Source organism: Semicossyphus pulcher, unplaced genomic scaffold (genome assembly GCF_022749685.1).
Source record: "Semicossyphus pulcher isolate SPU_LCO1_2020_fin unplaced genomic scaffold, fSemPul1.0.p SCAF_22, whole genome shotgun sequence".
In the NCBI taxonomy this organism is placed as follows: Eukaryota; Metazoa; Chordata; class Actinopteri; order Labriformes; family Labridae; genus Semicossyphus; species Semicossyphus pulcher.
In genome coordinates this window covers 15,466,426-15,485,582 of record NW_027211696.1, presented here as the reverse complement: position 1 = coordinate 15,485,582, position 19,157 = coordinate 15,466,426, and the positions used below count along the sequence as shown (strand labels likewise).

At 43.5% G+C, this 19,157-nt stretch overlaps 1 protein-coding gene across 3 annotated transcripts in view; it reads right to left on the bottom strand.

Moving 5' to 3' along the window:
• Positions 1-19,157, bottom strand: part of dab2ipb (DAB2 interacting protein b) — a 125,432-nt gene that overhangs the window by 93,092 nt on the left and 13,183 nt on the right. For 2 of the 3 annotated variants that reach the window (XM_069673041.1, XM_069673043.1), the window contains exons 2-3: positions 11,392-11,513; positions 566-684 (exon numbers count right to left, since the gene is read on the bottom strand). In XM_069673041.1, the coding sequence (XP_069529142.1) occupies positions 566-684; positions 11,392-11,513 (241 nt within the window). The remainder of the gene's footprint in view (positions 1-565; positions 685-11,391; positions 11,514-19,157) is intronic. The other variant, XM_069673042.1, reaches the window with a different exon arrangement.

The following is a 19,157-nucleotide window of genomic DNA, read 5'->3' as shown; positions in this document are numbered from 1 at the left end:
TTTGAGTGAATAGACTCTAGACAAGCTGACAGTCTGTTTAAGGGGCAGGGCAGTGGTGAAACCCACACGACACAAATACAGGAAATGACTCTCAGTGTGCTGTCTCCTTTCTTAAACGTCTCGGGTGTCAGCACACATTAGTGTCCATGTTTATCCAAAGCAACTCCTTCAAGATTGTTGTGGGTTTGTTTCTGTGATGTGATTGGTTGTTTGTACAACAACAGGCTATTAACTTTCTAATTAATTATACAGAAACACAAGTGATATTCTAGTACAGGTAGAAGCTTTTTGCAAAGACGTGAGTTGAATACTACCAAACAAAACACAAAATGACACAACAGAGGACTGGAGAGTCGTCATGTATCACGGTGAGAAAGAGCAAGACATATTAGCAGTGACAGATCGGAGACTAAGGATCCACTGGTTTTCACAAAACACTGACAACACAACACAGAAACGTCAACAGTGACCTGAATAACCAGCCATCAGCGGGAGGAGGCACGAGAATAGAACAGACGTGTGAACAAATACCACACCAGCATCGCTATGGCGAACAAACACCTACCTGTCATTGTCGACGCTCCTGAAGCCAGGAAGGATGTGTCTGAAGCTGGAGTTGCGGTCAAGTTTGGGTTGACTCTTGGTGCGTTTTATCGAGCCCTTCAGCCGCCGACTTAGGAAGCCCTGACGGGGAGAGAGAGAGACAGACAGTGTCACTGCTTGTTTGTGAGGGGAGTCCGAGAGATGTCAATCATTACGCCCGACCTGGAAGCAGGACTAAACATACTAATGAGGACAGCTGCGTCCTAAATTGTTAGATGTCATGGAGGGTTATAAATGGGTAACGATTTTCACATCAGTTGGAGAAGTGAGAAGGTCGAACAGTCACTGACAGGACTTTGACATAAGAGCACAGACACAGTAATCTTAAAGCAATAATGTAGATTGTTTCTGTCAGCATGTGTTGCCTTTATAATCACCCCCGTGCGCTAATTCAACGGATACACCCCTTTATTAGTTTTCCTCTTTGTAAGAGTCTGTGTTTACTTCTTCCAACATCTGCAATCACACTCCCCCAAGCACCTCGCCGTCTCCATGGCAACTGTTGGCTGGCATTAAGAGCTGGAGAATATGAACAAATGAGATGTGGTGCAGAAAACGACGAGGCTGTTGCGAGTTTCTTTTATCAAAAAACAAAAAAGAAACCCGAATAAATTCTCTTATTTTTCTGCATTTTCTTTTTTAGATTTCACTGCAGGGAAAAAAAGATGAAGGAGAAGAGGAAGAGAGGGGCTTTGAATAAAGATGGAGTGTAAAGCCCTTTTCACGCATGCACTCCAGACAATTTCTACAATTTCAAGACAGTCTGCCGCTGAAATTTTACAGAGTTGCCCTTTTACACATGTCCCTCACAGCGGGAGACATTCCCTGTTGGACGTGGGGGGGTCTCATGAGGCGGATCGTGAGGTAAAAAGTACGCTGAGGGCCTCACAGCCAAAAAGCTCCTGAATCTCTTCATCCCTCCAATTCGCACACATCTTTGCTATTATCGTCTCGTAAATGATCCTTCTTCTTCAACCTCGGATGTTTTTAATCATCCTGTTTTGTGTCACTCTTGTGGTTTTGCACTGGTCACATGATACAACTGTCATTAACCTGCCCACTTGCTCTTGGTGAATGTTCCTGACACCTGGAGCCGACAGGATACGTGTCCGCAGCGTTTCCGTGTGCGCCGTGGTTCTGCTCCATCAGATGGCACGCGCCCAACCCCACTTTCTGGATTCACAGCAGCTGGATTCGCAAGATCGCAGGAGAACTACATTATTGCGAGGGATTTGCGAACATCAGTGTTAAAACAGTGTTTGCACCTCCGACTTCTCGTCGTCCATGGTGTAGAATAACCTCTTGGACCCTCTGACCAACTGATTGACTCCTGGCCTCGAGCCACCGGTTATGACGTAATGTTTTTAGGATATAAAAACGGGAGTCTGTACATGGTGATTTATTTTGAAATGTCCGGATGCTATATGCTGCTTTCGTGTCTGACTTCCTGTTTGAAACGATCTGCTCCACTTGACGCGTGCTTGAAGTGGCCTCCGTCAAAATATAGACTCGGCGGAGCAGAGGGGAGGGACCCTTCTGGGACGCGTCGGAGATGGAACGCGGCGCGTGCTGTCGAAACACAAGCGTTGACTAGAGTGGGCGCAACTCCGGAGGTCGTGGCGCCCGTGGAACATGGCGGACACGGATCCTGTGGAGGGACTATTACCTGCTGCGCTCACACACCGACTTAAAGGGCTGGCAGGACAAAATCTGCATAAAGTCGGGGATGAGAATTTGCGTCCACACATGCAGCCCACCTGGACAATGTGGCGGAAATGTTCAGGAGTGCAGAGCTTGTGTGAAAGGTGCTTATGAGAGTTGATAGAGCAACTTAGGAGGGCAGCACGAAGAAGAAGGAACTTAACACGCAAACCAGTATGCAGGATAAAAGTACCAAACCATGTCGCGTTCAGGCTCAGGTGCAGCTTTCTATCTCAATCATACACATCAGCGTACTCATGGGCTGAATAATACATCGAACACCTTCAGACAACCATGGTGCACTGAAGAGACTCGCGCACACTTCACAAAACGGGGACAGGCAGCACGCAGAGAAAGCACCTCCCTCTGTCCCAGTCAGGCCATTAACACACCTGTATAATTACCACCTACAGTGTGAATAGGTCGCCCCGGGCAACAGTGGAATTGGGATAATTACAGAGCGACTTCCAGACAGCCCTGCCAGCTGATCACAGAGGAGCCACAGCATCCTGATGAACAACACCTGTCATCAGTGAAACAAAGAGGTGTTTCATCTCACACTCGTCACACGACGGTCTCTGCTAAAACAATAGCTGTGTCCATACTACATACTTATTACAAGCAGGAGAAGTGACTAAAGTTAGTATAAATAGAACAGCTTTGAGTGAGCTGCTGATGTCCCACAATGCTGTGCTCAAAGGAAACGGAGGATCTATTCACAGCTGCTAAACATTACAACAAACGCAGATGGCCGAACTTGAGGAAGCGCTCGGTAAACAAGACAAAAAAGTTTTATTGCGTCTGAGTTTTGGCTTTGAGTCTAAACATTTAAAACAAAAAGGCTCGATAACAAAGTTGGACAGTGAGTTTTAAAGATGTGGAAAATAGCCACTTGCACAAGGGCTTGATTTCACATAAAGAAGAGAGAGTGCATGTAGCTGCATGCGGCCGCCGGGAGGAAAAAGCAGTGTCCAGCTTCTCCTTCAGAGCGCTACGGCTTTTAAAAGCGGCCACTCAGAAAGTTTCTGAACTTTTGCATAAAGGAGCTATTCTTGTCAACATCGCTTTTTACCTCGAGCAACCAATCATCATCTTCTCGTCAACCTGGTACATGAAATTGGAAGTGGGTCTTGTTGCTCCGTCTGTCTGTCCTGAGCTGGGAGTTATGTCAGACAAAAATGGTTTTAACAGAGGAAGAAAAGTGCATGTTCGGAGGAGATGTGACTGCACCAGGCTCGACTGGAAAACAGCTTTTTGACGAGGTTTTGATATTCAACATTGGTGTCTCCAACGTATCCATGCCATGCACCTGCATCCTCCTTGCTCTAAAGCTTTAAGATTGAGCCGTGACAGCAGGGAACATCATTAAACTCTAACGATGTAACGATACACTCATCTCACGATTCGATATGAATCACGATACGCGTTTCACCATATGATTTTCAAACTTTAACAAAGATTGAAGTCAAAGTATTTGGCGTCTAAAGGTTCTTACTGGAAAGACAGGAAATGTTGGGAGGAGAGCGTGTGGGATGACATGCACCACACCGTAATGACGTCGAACAAGAGAAGCCAAAAGCAGATATCATCTGAACCGTCCCTTTCATGTATCAATATTTTATTGTATTGTGAGTTATCGTTACAGTCCTATTAAACTCATCTGTACAAAGTTTAAGAGCCAGCTTCTTATAGTGAAAAAAAATGATATCAAAGGTTGAATAATAAAATGCAAAGTGGCACGGCATCAGCGCCTCGTCCCAGCACTCCTGAGCGCCCTGCCAACTCTTTTCCGTCAGACAAATGCAGCTTTTAGGTTAAAATCCAGTGTTTTTGGAGCTCGTACCAGAGTAGTTCCTAAAAGTCAGGCATACCTTGCAACATAGACTGTATAAAAAGATGGACGACATGACAGCACCCTAAAAGTGAAGCCAAACCCTCTCTGTCGCCCCCTGCTGACTGACTGCAGTATAGGTCATAAAGCCCGCCTCCTCCATGTTAACAGATGGGACATGAGTCAAACTATAAAATCAAACATTTTTTTCTCAAACATGGTTTCTGTCATTATAGTTAGTTCTTATCATGCTGATTTACGTCCAAGTGTTCATTTACCTGACAAGTTTATTTTTAATTAGTTATTTGATGCTGTCAAAATGATGATTGACAGCTCTGTTGACAAATACATCTCCTGCAGCCGATCTGTTCCGGATTAGCAGAGTAGAGGAGGAACGGTGAGAGGAGACGTAACTAATACAATCACTACAGTCATTGAAGTTTCCATATCTGTGAACGTTAACCTCAGACCAACACAAGAAGCTGTTCTGATGTTAAACACGCCGACCTGCTGGACCTTTTTTCCCCCTGGTAAGTTAAGCGTGTGTTTTGGTTAGCGGAAGTGGCTATGGCGGCTCCACCCGCCGATCTCTACTGCGCAGCTCTGGCTCCAAATGACGTCACCATCACAAGATATTTTGGCTTCAATTTTGTACAAGGAGAGCAGATGGAGACCGTCACTGACCTTGCCTCTCCACTAGCTTCAAACTTATTGGAAATCCAACTCTAAGTTGCCGGAGTATCACTTTCATGTTTTCAAAGACCCTTCGTCTAAACTGGCCGACGCTTTCCACAGTGGCACTTTGACTGATGTCTGTCGGCGCAAGTATTGCTTGCTGCTGGTACAGAAGGTACACGAATTCATTGTTACTAATTGAAAATGAGGATACTGAATGAATGAAATTGGACAATGCTAATGTTGATGGATGAGGATTAAAATGTATATAACAAAAGAAATGATTTGCTTATCATCTGTCATCATCAACAAAAGCTATTGTATCGCACACACAATAACAATCAGACTGAATCTGGCATACAGACAGTGGGCAGCAAATGGGTTACTATTGCTACCTGCCAGCAGTGAACTCTGCTCTGAGTCTATTAGCTAAATGAACATGGCTGAGTCACTGCTGTCAGTGTGAGTGCGACACCTGGGGCTCTTGACAGGGTTGCTTTGTGAATTAAACTCTCGCTCCCTTTCTTTAAAGTATTAGCAGCATAAATGCAGCTCGCTCCGTCTGCGAGCGCGTGGGCGTGCGGTTAGATTAGCACGGGCTCATTCTAAACATCGCAGCAGGAATGTTGTTTCCTGCGCTCATCCGGCGTCGCCCTCAGATCAGCTCCTTTTCGACAACGTGACGAGGCGACGATGGCGGTGCGGTAAAGGATCGTTAACGCCCACACGTATGCGCAAACACTGACACACTTCTCTTCCCTCATTTCTGGGTATCACTCACAATCACCTCCGAATTCGCAGCGATCCCATACCCTTTTCCCAGCAGCCCCCAGAGAGAGAGTGTGTGTGTGCCGGCTGCAGCTGTTGGCATATTCACAGCGAACAAATTAAAATTCTTCTCTTTTTACCCATCCGCAGAAATAAGTCAGTGAACAGAAACCTGTCCCTGCAGGCGAGCCGGATTGATTAGTGGCTTCTTATTCTGTTTTTACTTCTTCCCCTCCCCTGATGGATGGACTCTGAAAAACAGAGCGAGAAAGAGGAACAGAATCGAGAGAAGACACACAAACATTTTCGCTGATGTATTCCCTTTTCCATTTGGCACATGGACGGCAATGTGACTTTAAAAAAAACAGGCTGTAAAATGTCTGGCTGAGATATTCTCCAGGTTAAAGGTCAGCAGGTATTAGCAGGCTATATTGCCACTTACAATCAGTCAATAAGGATGACTGATGCCTATATTAACACCGGATTAAACCCCACGGGAGGCGAAACACACTGGCAGCTCTGCAAAAATGTTAGCATTTAATTTGCCGTCAGCACCTGCTCACACCAGATGACAAGAGAAAGCAGGCAGAGGAGCAGAGATGGAGACGTACAGTGAACAAACGCAGGCACAGAAATAGAGGTGAGACTGGTCAAAAAATGGAGAAAATGACAGTGAGTGCCTCGCCGGAGAGGGATGAGCTATAGGGGCAGGCTAAATGGAAAAAAGTGGAGCACGGTGTGTGGAGGTGGCAGAGCATAGAGTTGATAGAAAAAAGCAACAGAATGAAAATAAATGAGGGGGAAAGTGAGGAGAGAAGTAGAGCAAATGAGTGACAAGGTCGCAGGCAGAGCAGGGATGAGCGGAGCAGAGCACGGGCGGCAGAGGCAATCAAGAGAGAGGTGGAACAAAAGACAAGGCAGAATAAGGTTTTCTTACGAATCTAATCATTACATATCAAGCTAGTGATGGCAGATATACCCTGACATGGGACTCTGTAACACATGTCTATGATATACTGCAATACTAAAAGCAAGGCGAAGTAATGTGTGTAATATTAATGAAGTCTCTGATTAAAGAAGACACCACCATGTGCATAAAACGCTTGTGTTTGCATTTGTATCAACACAGTCTGTGTTACATCCAACATCATGGCACTTTATTGTGCAATTAGAGCAGAGCAAAATAATGTAACATTTGCATACTGTATGTCAGCAAATAAATGGACTTGTTTGCATCTAAATAGGGATGCACGATATTGGATTTTTTGCCGATATCTTACAACTCATTTAGCAGATTACCGATACCGATACCGATATTTTTGCCGATAATATTGTGCGTCCCTACATCTAAATATTATTTTAAATTGCATCCAGTTTTGTTGAGAATCTATATATGTTCACAAACATAATATCACAATACTAAGTGTACCGATACGACACTTAAAGCCCTTGTTGGGGCTAGATTAATATAGGCCTACTACAGTGCTATTACAATACAGACCCTCTGTGCAGATGTTTGTTTTTTGGGGGGCCTTTAACGTCTTTGACAGCGAGAGGACAGTGGATAGTGTTGGAAAAGAGAGTGGGGATGACATGCAGCAAAGGGACGAGGTTGGGAGTCGAGCCCGGGGACTCCACACCGAGGACTGTAGCCTCGGTATATGAGACGCACGATTTAACCGCTGAGCTAAACCGGCGCCCCAATAAGCAATATTTTAATGTACGTTTTCCAGTATAACAATATAACGGTCTATTTGAAAATCTGCAGGGAAGTCTCGAAGCTGAACAGGGTGCAATTAACGCACGTCTTCGCACATAATAATCACTGAGATATTTAAAATCATCTTCATCTGAGGTTTCATTTAGGCGTGAAGTCTCCTGTAGGTTAAAGCTTTAGATTAAAGTGATAATCAGGAAGATTTTCATGTAAATAAATGTCTGTTAAGTCACTATCTATCGCCGAGTGACGTAACACAATGGTGATTGAGCCTATGCATTTGCAGTATTACAGACTGGCTGTCTGGTGCGACGAAAAAATCACAAGCGGCGCCTAGTTAGTGACGCATTTTCCTTCATCCAGCAGTGGTTGGTCTGCCAGAGAGGGTAGGCGGAGCTAAGTGGCTGCTTTTCTGGTCTCTGCAAGTGTTGCGAGTAAACAGTAATCTACTATGGCTGAACAAACAAAGAAAAGATCGATGACTACAGATACAACTTCAACAATAAGTGAAGAGAGAGTGATAAGAAAAAGAAACAAATTTGACGCAAATATTCCCATATCTGGGAAGTGTGCTCCCGCTATTATCATTTATCGCCATAGGTGCGGCCAAAGAGAACCAAACTGAGCTCTTCGAGATTAGCACTTTAAGGCTAAATTTAAGCTGTCAAATTATTATTCAGGTAACTGTTTGCTAGCTTACACAAAAAGCCAGGAGACGACCACATGCGACAGTGAGAACATGCATCACGCACACGACACTCTACATGACTCAGGAAGTCTGGAACGATCCCCCTGGGAAATAACGTGTTTTTAGGGATCCTTGGAAAACACAAGAAGCTTGACCTCTCCCCATTATGTCTTGCTGTGTGTGATCAGTTCTTAAAGCTACAGTACGTGTCCCTTCAGATTCAACATACAATATGGAAAGTGACAGCTAATGAGACGTCATACATCATGTCATTGTTCTATTGTGTGGGAAACAAATGGGAATACAATTCCCCTGTGAGCACGATTTAACAACACCTATAAACATCAATGCATGACTGAAGGAACATGATTGAACACAGGACATAAATACAGCTGAGAGCCCTTCATTAATTAGTCTGTTTGATCTTTCGTAAACAGTATTGGTTTTGCTGTGATGTCCGGCCCTTTGCTTTCCACTGTACAAGCACCTACTCACACACAGATACATGATACGGCTATTACAGCCAGTGCAACCTGTAAGGGGCCATTACAGTGTCACATGTTAGCGTGAATTTCAATGAGCGCTGTAATTATTCCACATTTCCACGGTTGACAGCTAATTAGTGGAGGAGGGGACGGAATAATTTGATTCAACGTGCATTGTTGAAGGCTGGGAGAGGCCGGCTTTCACCGACCCTTCAGCCCGGCAGGCTCGTTGTGCTACCTCGAGGGAATTTGATGGTTGTGGAAAGATTGTTGCACATTGTTGCCTTGTTTTCATGCAAATGTGTGTTTGCTTACATCTGCGCACGCTGGTACCTGCTTGTGAGAGTACAATAACAGTCTTGATTGTAATCTCAGCCTGCCCGAGCCCGTTAAATCATTTTTATCGCTGTATTTTTTTGGTCTTTTTTACTTTTCTTTTCCCCGTATATTAAAGCAAATGCTCACAACAAGCTAACTCTATTCCCTCGCCTTGGCAATTCCAGGCTTCCCTAATGGGAGCTGATAGAATCTGTGCCTGGACAATCAGCAGGGTGTTCCCGGCTTCCACACCCACCCCTCTTGTCCCCCGTTAGCACAACCTGATGAAAACAAGAGACATACCTGTCCAATTAGCCCCCCTGCTATTATCTGAGCGTAGAGGGGGCGGTGGGGGGAGTGGAGTCAGGGAGAGATTGGATAAGAAGCTAAGTCACAATTGAGAATCAATCCAGCCAAGCTAGTGCAATCAGCGGGACGTGGACGTGACGGACTTAGATAAGGTTTGTTTGCCTGTTCTTTAAAGCGGTGCTGAATAAGAAAAACTACCAAAGGTGTAACTTTAAATTTAAAGTATGCAATCGTCTGGTGTTTCTGAATTGGCCGCGAACGATTAGGCTTTGGAGAGATTGTACTTTTTCTCCCATGCCTACTGGTGAAAAATTGTTTTTGAGAAAGCGCTGGAGGATGCGCTTATGTGAGCGAGTGTGTGTGCGCGTGGCACCCTTTTTTTTGTGTGCAGACACTGAACCCAGTCTCTGCAAAGAGCATGAGAGAAAAACATTTTGACAGATTTAGCTCAAGGCCTAGGAGGGGTACTTTAGATGTCACCACAACTCTTTTCACTGGAGAGGGGGGAGAAAAAGTGAGGGGTGTTTTGTCACTGCTAAAAGTGGGAGATGCATTCGACTGCATGCCCGTTTTCCTGTTTGCATTGCAATGTTTGTGTCTGCAACCGTGCCTGTATGCATCCACACACATGCTGGATGTTTCATCTATCAGTATTTAATCCATAAGCAAAATTCAGGTATACAAAATTTCAGTGGAAAACATCCTCAGTTTGCATCCAAGACAAGTTGATGAAATAGTATGGGAGTACTTACTTTGTCGGCTGTGCTATCATCACAGGCCAGAAGGGGGCAGTATAAGGAAAAGGCAGGAAAGGGTAAAACATTGTCTAAGTAAGCTCTCTTTGTGCAAGAAGCCCCTGCTGCTTAGCAATAAGCCCACAGAAGTAAGTGAAGTGGTCATGTGATGGTGACTGGATGACTTTGCTGCAGTGCCTCTCTCTCTCTCTCTCTCTCTCTCTCTGTCTATCCTTGGAGAATGCAAGGAGCTGCTTAAGCGACACTTAATCGATATCAAGCCCCTCTATCTGACCCTTTCTGTCTCCTGCAAGGTCTTTACTTTTTTGTATCTTTCTATACCCAAGCATTGATTAATAGTAAATCAAAGTAAAACAGTTTAATCACTAAAAAAAGATGAACATGCAGCGAGGACAGGAAAAGAGCAAACACACACATGCATACCCAGATGGTTAAAAATCATAATACCCCATAACACCATTTTTACAGACGAGGGTTTGGCGGTCTCTATCTCACCAAACTGTGCTGGTTTTAAATGTGCAAAGTGTTTTCCTGAAACACTTTATTCTCACTCTGCAGGTGGCCCAACACGAGTGGTTCGAGCCTCTTTCTTTTATTATTTACTGCGGGCTTTTGCTGAGCCTCAGAGGCGCCCAAATGTATCCTTTGTTCACTACTTTTTGGGTTAGACTTTGAATGCTGAAGATAGCAGATGTTGATCAAAGGAAACCAAACAGGATAAAATAAAAGAAATGAAGATATAAAGGAAGGTTATTGCGTCTTGTGCCTGATTAGCGTGCCCGCTACATCTTTAAAAAGGCCCAAAGTCAACATAAAGCTGGTGGGTTGTTTATTACAGTGACTGAGCTTTGAGTGCTCGTGGCCCTGCTGTCCTAACATCTTCTGTTTACAGTTCACCTCCAGGTCGTCATCTCCCCAGTCATTATTTATTAATGGAAATATGCACTGCTAATTGCTAATTAGCTGTAAATTGATGACTCATAGAGGAATTTCTTGCTTCATTAACTGGCTGTTTATCTATTGAATTAAACATGGCAGAAAGCATACCACATTTGAATTAGAGCAAGATGATAGACAAAGGACTCCTCTGTGTGTGTGTGTGTGTGTGTGTGTGTGTGTGTGTGTGTGTGTGTTTGACAGAGAGGAGGATAGACAGTTTGCTCAGAAGTAAGTGAGTGCCTGAGCTATGCGTGCACAGGTGCAGGAGTGTGCATGTCGGCTCACATGAAGCACATTGGAATTATTCATAAAGATGCAATGAAAACTCACGCAGGATGTAAAAAAGGCAGTGAAGGATGGTGTACTGAACATAAACCCAAGATGTCTAGATGTGTGATGTGTTAGGCGCCTAACATCAAAGGCCCACTTCCAACATTTGATGTAAATGAGTTTCAGATTGGCATGGGTCCATCTGGACCCCAGACCAGCCTTCGGTAGACGTTGATCTACAGCAAACAGGAAAACTAAGATTGACACGGAGAGAAAGTCAGAGAGTAAAAGTAATGGAGAGGACAGAGACGAAACATAAAAAACAGACTCACAGTACTCACGGTGACTCTGAAAGGCGTGCCGGCAGTGGATGTAGCCTCCATGGTGGGTGTGGTCTTGTCGGAGGAGCTGCCTGGCATGCTACGTCGGCGCCCTGTCCTCTCTGGAGGAGACTCTGTAAAACAGAAGAGAGACATTTAAAATGGTAAATAACATAAGTTTAAAGAGTAGCTCAACATTTGAGAGAAAACAAGTGTTTCCTTTCTTGCCAAGAATACAGGATGAAAAGAACAATATGACTCCTATTTTGTTGTCTGTTTGTCTGTTAGCTCCGGATCTGAAGCCAGGAAACAATTAGCCTTGCTAGTTTGTCCCTCTGAAGTAAAAACAGAAAATACATTTAGCTATCTCTCTAAAGCTCCCTAATTATTAAGCTGTATGAATTCAAACTAGGTGTATGTTAATAAATGAGCTTTCCCGACACATTTTTGAGCTTTGTATAGAGCCAGGCTAGCCGTTTCCCCCTGAATCTACTCTTAATGCTAAGCTAAGCTAATCACGTGCTAGCTTTAGCTCCATATTTAGAGTAGGGGCATGAATGGTATCAATCTTCTTGTCTACTTCTTGGCAAGAAAACCAAATATTTTTACTATTCAAAATACCTCTACTGTAACAGGAGCATTAAAAAACAAATTTAAACAACTTAGACAGCGCATTAAACTAAGCTACAATGCTTAACCAAAGGTAGAGCTCTGACACTGATAATGTGATACAAATAAGGGTGTTTTTGGAGGGGTGCTAAAAGAGCTTGAACTAAAGAGACCGGGGCTTAATTACAAACTCAATAACTTTTCTGTAGCGATTCAAAGTTTTGACAACCGTGAAGTATATTTAACAACGAGCCTTGGATATTTAAAGCATTCACCAGGTGAATGTTAAAGGAATGTATCACCTGCTGTTTCCCAACACTGATTTTCCCATCGTTGCCACTGGTGTTGACTGAACTTATCAGTATCTGTTATCTCTTTTATCTTGTGTGTGTCTGTCTTCAGTGTCCCTGTTTGTCTATTTCTTTGTCCTAACCTCCTCACGCAGTCAGATGAGTATGAAAGATTTATGAGAGCTCTTGAGTCAAAGACTGTGCATGTGCGTGGAAGAAGCAAATCTGGACATGTCCGAGAGGAATGTTAGGGATGTCGGGCATGCATGTCTCCACAGATTTCATCACTGCTAACTGCTAGCTCATTGTCAACATGTTAGCTAGTTGGTGAACTTGCATAACCCTGAATGCTGAAGGGAAGTTGTTTAGACTACAATGTTCTGTAACTTTATAGCAATAAACCCACAATGAAGTTTCCTGGCTGGGTCAAACACAAGCATGAAACAGAAAGTGTATATAACTAGGTCAAATATAGTGATTTAATCTCTTGAAACACATGAGGTCATTGCTTCAGAGAGACTGTGCTAGATTATCTAAATGAGATCTATGACAGTCGGTTACATTGGAAACTAATGAAATTAGTGTTAAGTGTGCGTAGCAGTGTGACTCTAATAAGGATGAAACCGAATTATGAAGCAAAATCCCCTCCTCCTCCTTCCCTCTATCTCACACATAGACACATTGACATACACCCACTGCGCTGTAGTGTATAATTAGTATAAGGAGAGTTCACTATTTTTATGGGGAACTTCCACTGACTGCTGATCAAATCACACGCAGATTTGGCAAGCATCATCTCTAAACTCTCTCTCTCTTTATACTTGCTAAAATCTAAATACTTGATATAATTGGTCAGAATTCTTCATTACACCTCTACATGCGATATTATTATGTGCGAGTTACTGATTTCTGACTCCAACCAAATCGACCAACAAAACTAGAGTTATATAAAATATTTTAACGAATAGGGGTGGGAATCGCAGGGCAGCTCACGATACTAGCCCACGATAACGATAATATCACGATACAATTCAAGACAATCATATAATGATACATCAGGATATATGATAAACTTCTTCGGCCGATTAATTTCCGTTCACATTGCCCTTGTTCTCGTCATAAGTGACCCAGGGCAAGAAGTCGCCGTGAGTCAAAATCTCAGGCAAACCTGTGTAGAGTGCCGTATTGCATGAGTCAGGACGATAATATATCGCCGCATCGACAAACAGAAAATAAATTTAATGTATTTGACACTTAACAGAGAGTACGTGGTGGCAGAGTCCGTGAACATCATAACTGCTGGAAAACCAAAACAGTGACAATGCCAGGCTGACTTAGCTTTGTCATAAAAGATAAGCTGAGACAGAATCTCACTCCTTATTAAACAATGCGAAATATGAGGATTTGACGGAGACAACTCAGGATACTACATATATATATATATATATATATATATGTAGTATCCTGAGTTGTCTACATATCCTGAGTTGTCTAGTTGTCTTGATACTACATATATATATATGTAGTATCCTGAGTTGTCCGTCTTCCCAGTCCTAAGAAACTTTACTATTTCCAGTTCTAGACACTGAAACAAGCTAGGTCTGAGTGATTACATTGGTAATTACAGCTGCCCATGTGGTTCATTTTAATAAAATGTCTTTATTACACTGCATATTATTGTATATTTGCTATTAGTTATCATTGAATGTTGATTACTTTCTGTATTGAACTGGGAATGTAGGTTTGTGATGTATCATCGCAATAAATCTAACTTGAAATTGAATTCAAAGATCGACTCCTGTTGTTTTCTTAAAGCTCCTGTGAGGAACTTTTGGTTTGTGTTGATTTTGGCGCCCCCTGTGGACAAAACCGTACCTCTTATGTCTTTGCTGATTTTGCCACTCACTTTAAATGTTTGCCCTGGAAAATGTAAACAAAGGCAGCGTGCAGTTAATTGCTTCGGCTGACACCTACCCCCTGGTCTGGTTTTCTTTTGTAGGTCATATAAAGTCATCAGAATTAATTTAAGTCCGTTTCATAACCAGTGAAAAACTCCTCACAGGAGCTTTAATATAATACTTTAAAAAAAGAGTAGATATTTAACATTACATGCATGAACACCACCATCTGCTGGTTTTTGCATCAATTTTCATTTTAAACTTCACTACAGTATGCAACTAAACACAAGGAAGGCTGATTAGTTTGCATATATTGGTACAAAAACTGGCTTCAGCTTAATGAGGACTGTGCCAAAAATTAGACAGAGCAAATTTTGTGCCAACATTATTTGTTACTAATGTGATATTTGCATACAGAGCATCTCTAATAAGCCTCACACACAAGAGCACACACTCGGAGTATGTTGTGTTTGTCAAGCTGAGCTGTGCTAAATTAGCTGTCTGCTGCTTAACAGGCCGGTTGACTGAATTAGCGCACGCTGTAATTGAAGAACGATTGGAGGAATAGCTCTTCCTGCTGTGCAGAGCACTGGCTCGCATCCCAACCCACATTATTCCCAGCCTAACATTAACATAAACACAGTCCACAACAACAAACAGCAGACAAACACAACATGCTCTGACACAGAGCAGACGTCCTCTGCGGCTAAATCAGATTTCTGTAATTGAAAACCGGAACCATCTGGATCCTCTGAACAGTGAGCCTTTACTCTGCTGAGGTAAGGAGGATTTGATTTTTAAACGAGCTTAGTCTCTGTGTCACAAAGACATGGTAAGCCTGTTTTGTTTTTGTTTTCCAGGGGTGGGAAATGTAGAAAAAGAGATAAAACAAGTGCATTAGCTGCATTTAACAATGCCGTACCAGGACTCAGACTGAGGAAGTGAATAATCAGAGGTGGTGCTGTCAGAGCAAGACTATCGTCTAAAATTGTAATAATGTGAATTCATTTGGGAGCAAATTTCTCGCAATTAAATATGTTAGGCGTACATGTCTATCATACCAGGCCCGCCGCTATATAGCAAGCACACTTCTGATACTTTAAATCCCAGAATGCACTGCAACACAGGCGTGCCGATCAAGACCTGCAAGCACCAGCCGTGTGAGTTGGCATTTCTGTGCGACGTAACAAAGTATCTTGCCACACTTAAGCTCCAGCATCAGGGACGGGACTGTGTGATCACGGACATGTATGATGCAGTGAGAGCTTTCCAAGCAGAGTTTCAGGGTGTCAAGTCAAAGTTTAAATCTCGCAGTAGTCAAACCGAGGTCAAGTGTTAAGTCGTCCTTTTTCAGACTGACAGGTGGAGTGTGCGATTCTGAAGAGACTTTATAAATACAACCCTCCGTTTAGTGCTCCCTCAGAAGCTCCGCCCCCAAATTCAGGGACATGCATTGACTGAGGTTGTGTTCAAAATGGCATACTACAACATACTGCGTTCGGCTGTAGTATGTAGTAAAGAGCTGTTCATATTTATTTTGCAGTATGCCACACCAGGCGCCATTTTCCAGTTCTGGAAAGAGGAAGTAAACAACAGCCCGCCAACAGCAAACAGCTGCTTCTTTAGCGATAGCGCCCCCTTCTGCATATTTTGCTTTTGCTTGCATACTGCGTACTACATTTAGGCCGAATCAGTACGTACTGCTAGTATAGTATAGCATTTCAAACACAGCAAGGGAAACAACTCTTATCACTGACTATAAAAAACAATATGGTGGAATCAGGAGCATCTGCTGCCCAGTCGTTATTAAGCCTTACCTCGTGGTTGAGAATGTGGAAAAGGAAAAGTTACCCGAAGAGAACAGACCCCAATAGAGGAACGCTACCTGTTGCTAATTGGCCGCGATATTGTGTTTGTATCCTATTTGTAGACCCAGAACTGTGTTCAAACACTGGCTTCGTTTCAGCACAGAGTAAATAAAAAGCAAGACGACTGTGAGGAGAAATTCGCAAAAAGGAAAAACGAAATCAGCATCTCAAGTCTGAAGATGTGTCTGTCGGTTCCAAAGGCCTCACCAACATGTGAGATCGTAACAGTGAGATAGAGCTGGTCCTGTCTTGTCCTGGTTGTATCATCAGTACACTATGCTACTAGCGGTTTGTCCTGACCTGGAAACACTCTTCCTCTTTCTACCTTCAGTTCTCTACCTGAACTTAAAATGTTTCACGAGCTGTCAACAGAATGTAAATGGAAATTAAAGCGTGGGGGGGGGATGGGCGAATAGAAACCTGCCTCAATCCATTATCATGATGACTCAACATTTAATGAAGAACAGCATACTCACAGAAGACTTCAAAAATTTAAATGACTTCTGTCTCGCTTTGTGACAAATGCGGTAGCGTTGAAATACCTGTTGCCATGACAAAAAGTGTAATTAATCCTCTTAAACCAGGCAAACAGGGCCGATGAGGTAACCATGACCACTAACTGATTTAAAGAAATGAAATTCTGTTTTCCGTCCCCGGATCCTCTCCTCCAGTCTTTTTAAGTTCTTAACGGAAATCTCCCCGCTGGCACACAGCTGGCTGCAACGACGGCTCAGAGGAAAAGCTCACAAACACACATCGTTTAGCTGTGAACTAATTGCTGGGTGAAACTGCAGTGCGGGCTTCCACATGTTTTCCCCATCTGCGTGTAATGCATCTCCACAAATGCATGGAAAATTTCCCCCCCGCGCTATAACTCGCTCCCGCGTCTGGGCCTAACCACCTAAATGACAGCAAACACACACACACACAAGCGCTCAATAAAAGCTAAATTAAAGCACCAATTTCCAACTGAAGTAAATCATCAAAGAGCTGTTTTGTTCTGCATGTGGTGGCTGCTTTCAGATTGTTAACTCCCCTGTTCAGAGGGGTCTGCATGTCTGCTCTTGTTGGCTGAGATTTTTTAGGATCTGTAGGTGTAGGAGTGTGTGTTGGGGAGCATTTAGCATGCGACGCTCATTGTGTGAGGTCAGTGGAAGGGTCAGAGGGCCGGCAGACAACAGCTGCAGAGTCAAAAGTTGAAGCATCTCTGAACCACCGAGTCTGGAGGCTTTAAGGACATATTGACTTTTCAATTTATTCCCCCTACAACATGTTCTTCTTTTCCCTTTCCTCCTTCTTTCTCTGAAATAAACCTTCTCTTCAAACCTCCTCTTCAATGTTCTCACTGTGTCTTCACATCTTCATCTCAAATTGAATTCTCGCCTCTCGTTATCTCTGCTTCCACTTCTTTTACTGTTATTCTCTTTCCTTTCTCATCCCCCAAAAAACTCATACCGCCACTTCTCCATCCTGCATTACCACTCATCCACAAATGGTGACATCTCTCCATCTTGATTCCAGGCCTCCCCACAGTTGGTTAATGGAAGTGTAAGACCTACAGCTGTTTAGGCTAGACCAGTGATTCCCAAAGTTTGGGCCGTGGACCACTGGTTGGCCTTAAAGGTACCGATTTTCAACCTCAGCCCTATCATGCTATTATGGGGAGCTAATACCATTATGGGAGGAAAAATTTTGCTCTGTGCCTTTGGAAGACGCTATCTGCTTCTCCAATGGGCCCTGGAAAACCTCCGCCAGACTACGTAAAACGCGTCATCTGGCGGAGGCTTAACTACACTTCCTCAATCTAGGACGCCCGCCTCCGATGTCATGTCTCGTTCAGAATCGTCAGGTTTGAAATGTAGACTGCAGACCTGAAGATTTTTTAGACAATCCACCAGTATATTCTTGTCGTATTTCGGATTCTGTCCCGCTCTGAGCCGTCGCCTGCATCGAACACGGTAGTATTTCACTCCAGCGTCTCTCGCTTGGCCGTTCCTTTCAGAGGGAGGGGCACAATGCACGCTGGGTGTTGTAGGAATGTAGAATGGGCGAAACCACAAGCTGTTTGTACAACTTTCTCCACAGCTATGGCGCCAATTTCAAATATTATTGCTTCTATCGATCACAGAGAACACCAGCTTTGACTCACAGCGGCTTCTTCCAGGGGCGAGCTGCTCCTTTAAGGTGGGCCGTTCTGACATAAAAATATTTTGGCAAATGCTTCATTTTAGTCTCAAGTGTTGAGTTGATGAGTTTCGTGATTTAAAGTTTGGTTGGGCCTGGAATATTTTTACATTAAAATTGGGCCTCCGCATTCATACGTTTGGAAACCGCTGGTCCAGATGATTGTCAGATTTATTGTGTGTGTGAACACAAGTGTATTTATGTGTGTCCTAATGTGGCCAAAAGAGCTCCCAGCTAGTGCATTCATCTCTGTGTGAACGATTAACATATTGAATCACTTACTGTTAAAAGCAATAGTTTGACTATTTGGGAAATATGGCGGCTGTGGCTCAGTGGTAGAGTCTGTCGTCTTCCAATCGGAAGGTTGCTGGTTCGATCTCCGGCTCCCTCAGTCTACACGTAGATGTATCCTTGGGCAAGACACTGAACCCCAAATTGCTCCTTCCTTCCTGCATAGCCATCGATGTGTGAATGTGATGACTGGGCACTTTACGCAGCAGTACAGTCCATTTACCATTGTACAAGCAGATTGACACCTTTCTCGCGTGTAAGTATGAGGCGGTAAATGTAACCGAGAAAGATTTAGCTTACCTTAGCAAGAGAGGTAACAGCGGGAAAAGGCTAGCCTTACTGTCCCTCCTTTGTTCAATGAATATAAAAATTAAACAGATAAAAGATTGTGTGTCTGTTAGCACCTTCGCGTTGGATTAAACATTCAAAGCACTTGACTTACAGTTCCCATGAAACTGTGAGCTGAGTGCTATTTGAGTCTGCATATTTACATGTTTCCAGGAAACTAACTTTCCGTGGATACTCGTTGCCGTGACAGCGTTCAGACAAAAAGCAGGAACAACCAGGTGGCTTGTAGCACCTGTGCATCACTGGAGAGGGGTAGAAAAATTCAAGGTGATTCATTGGATGCAAACTTT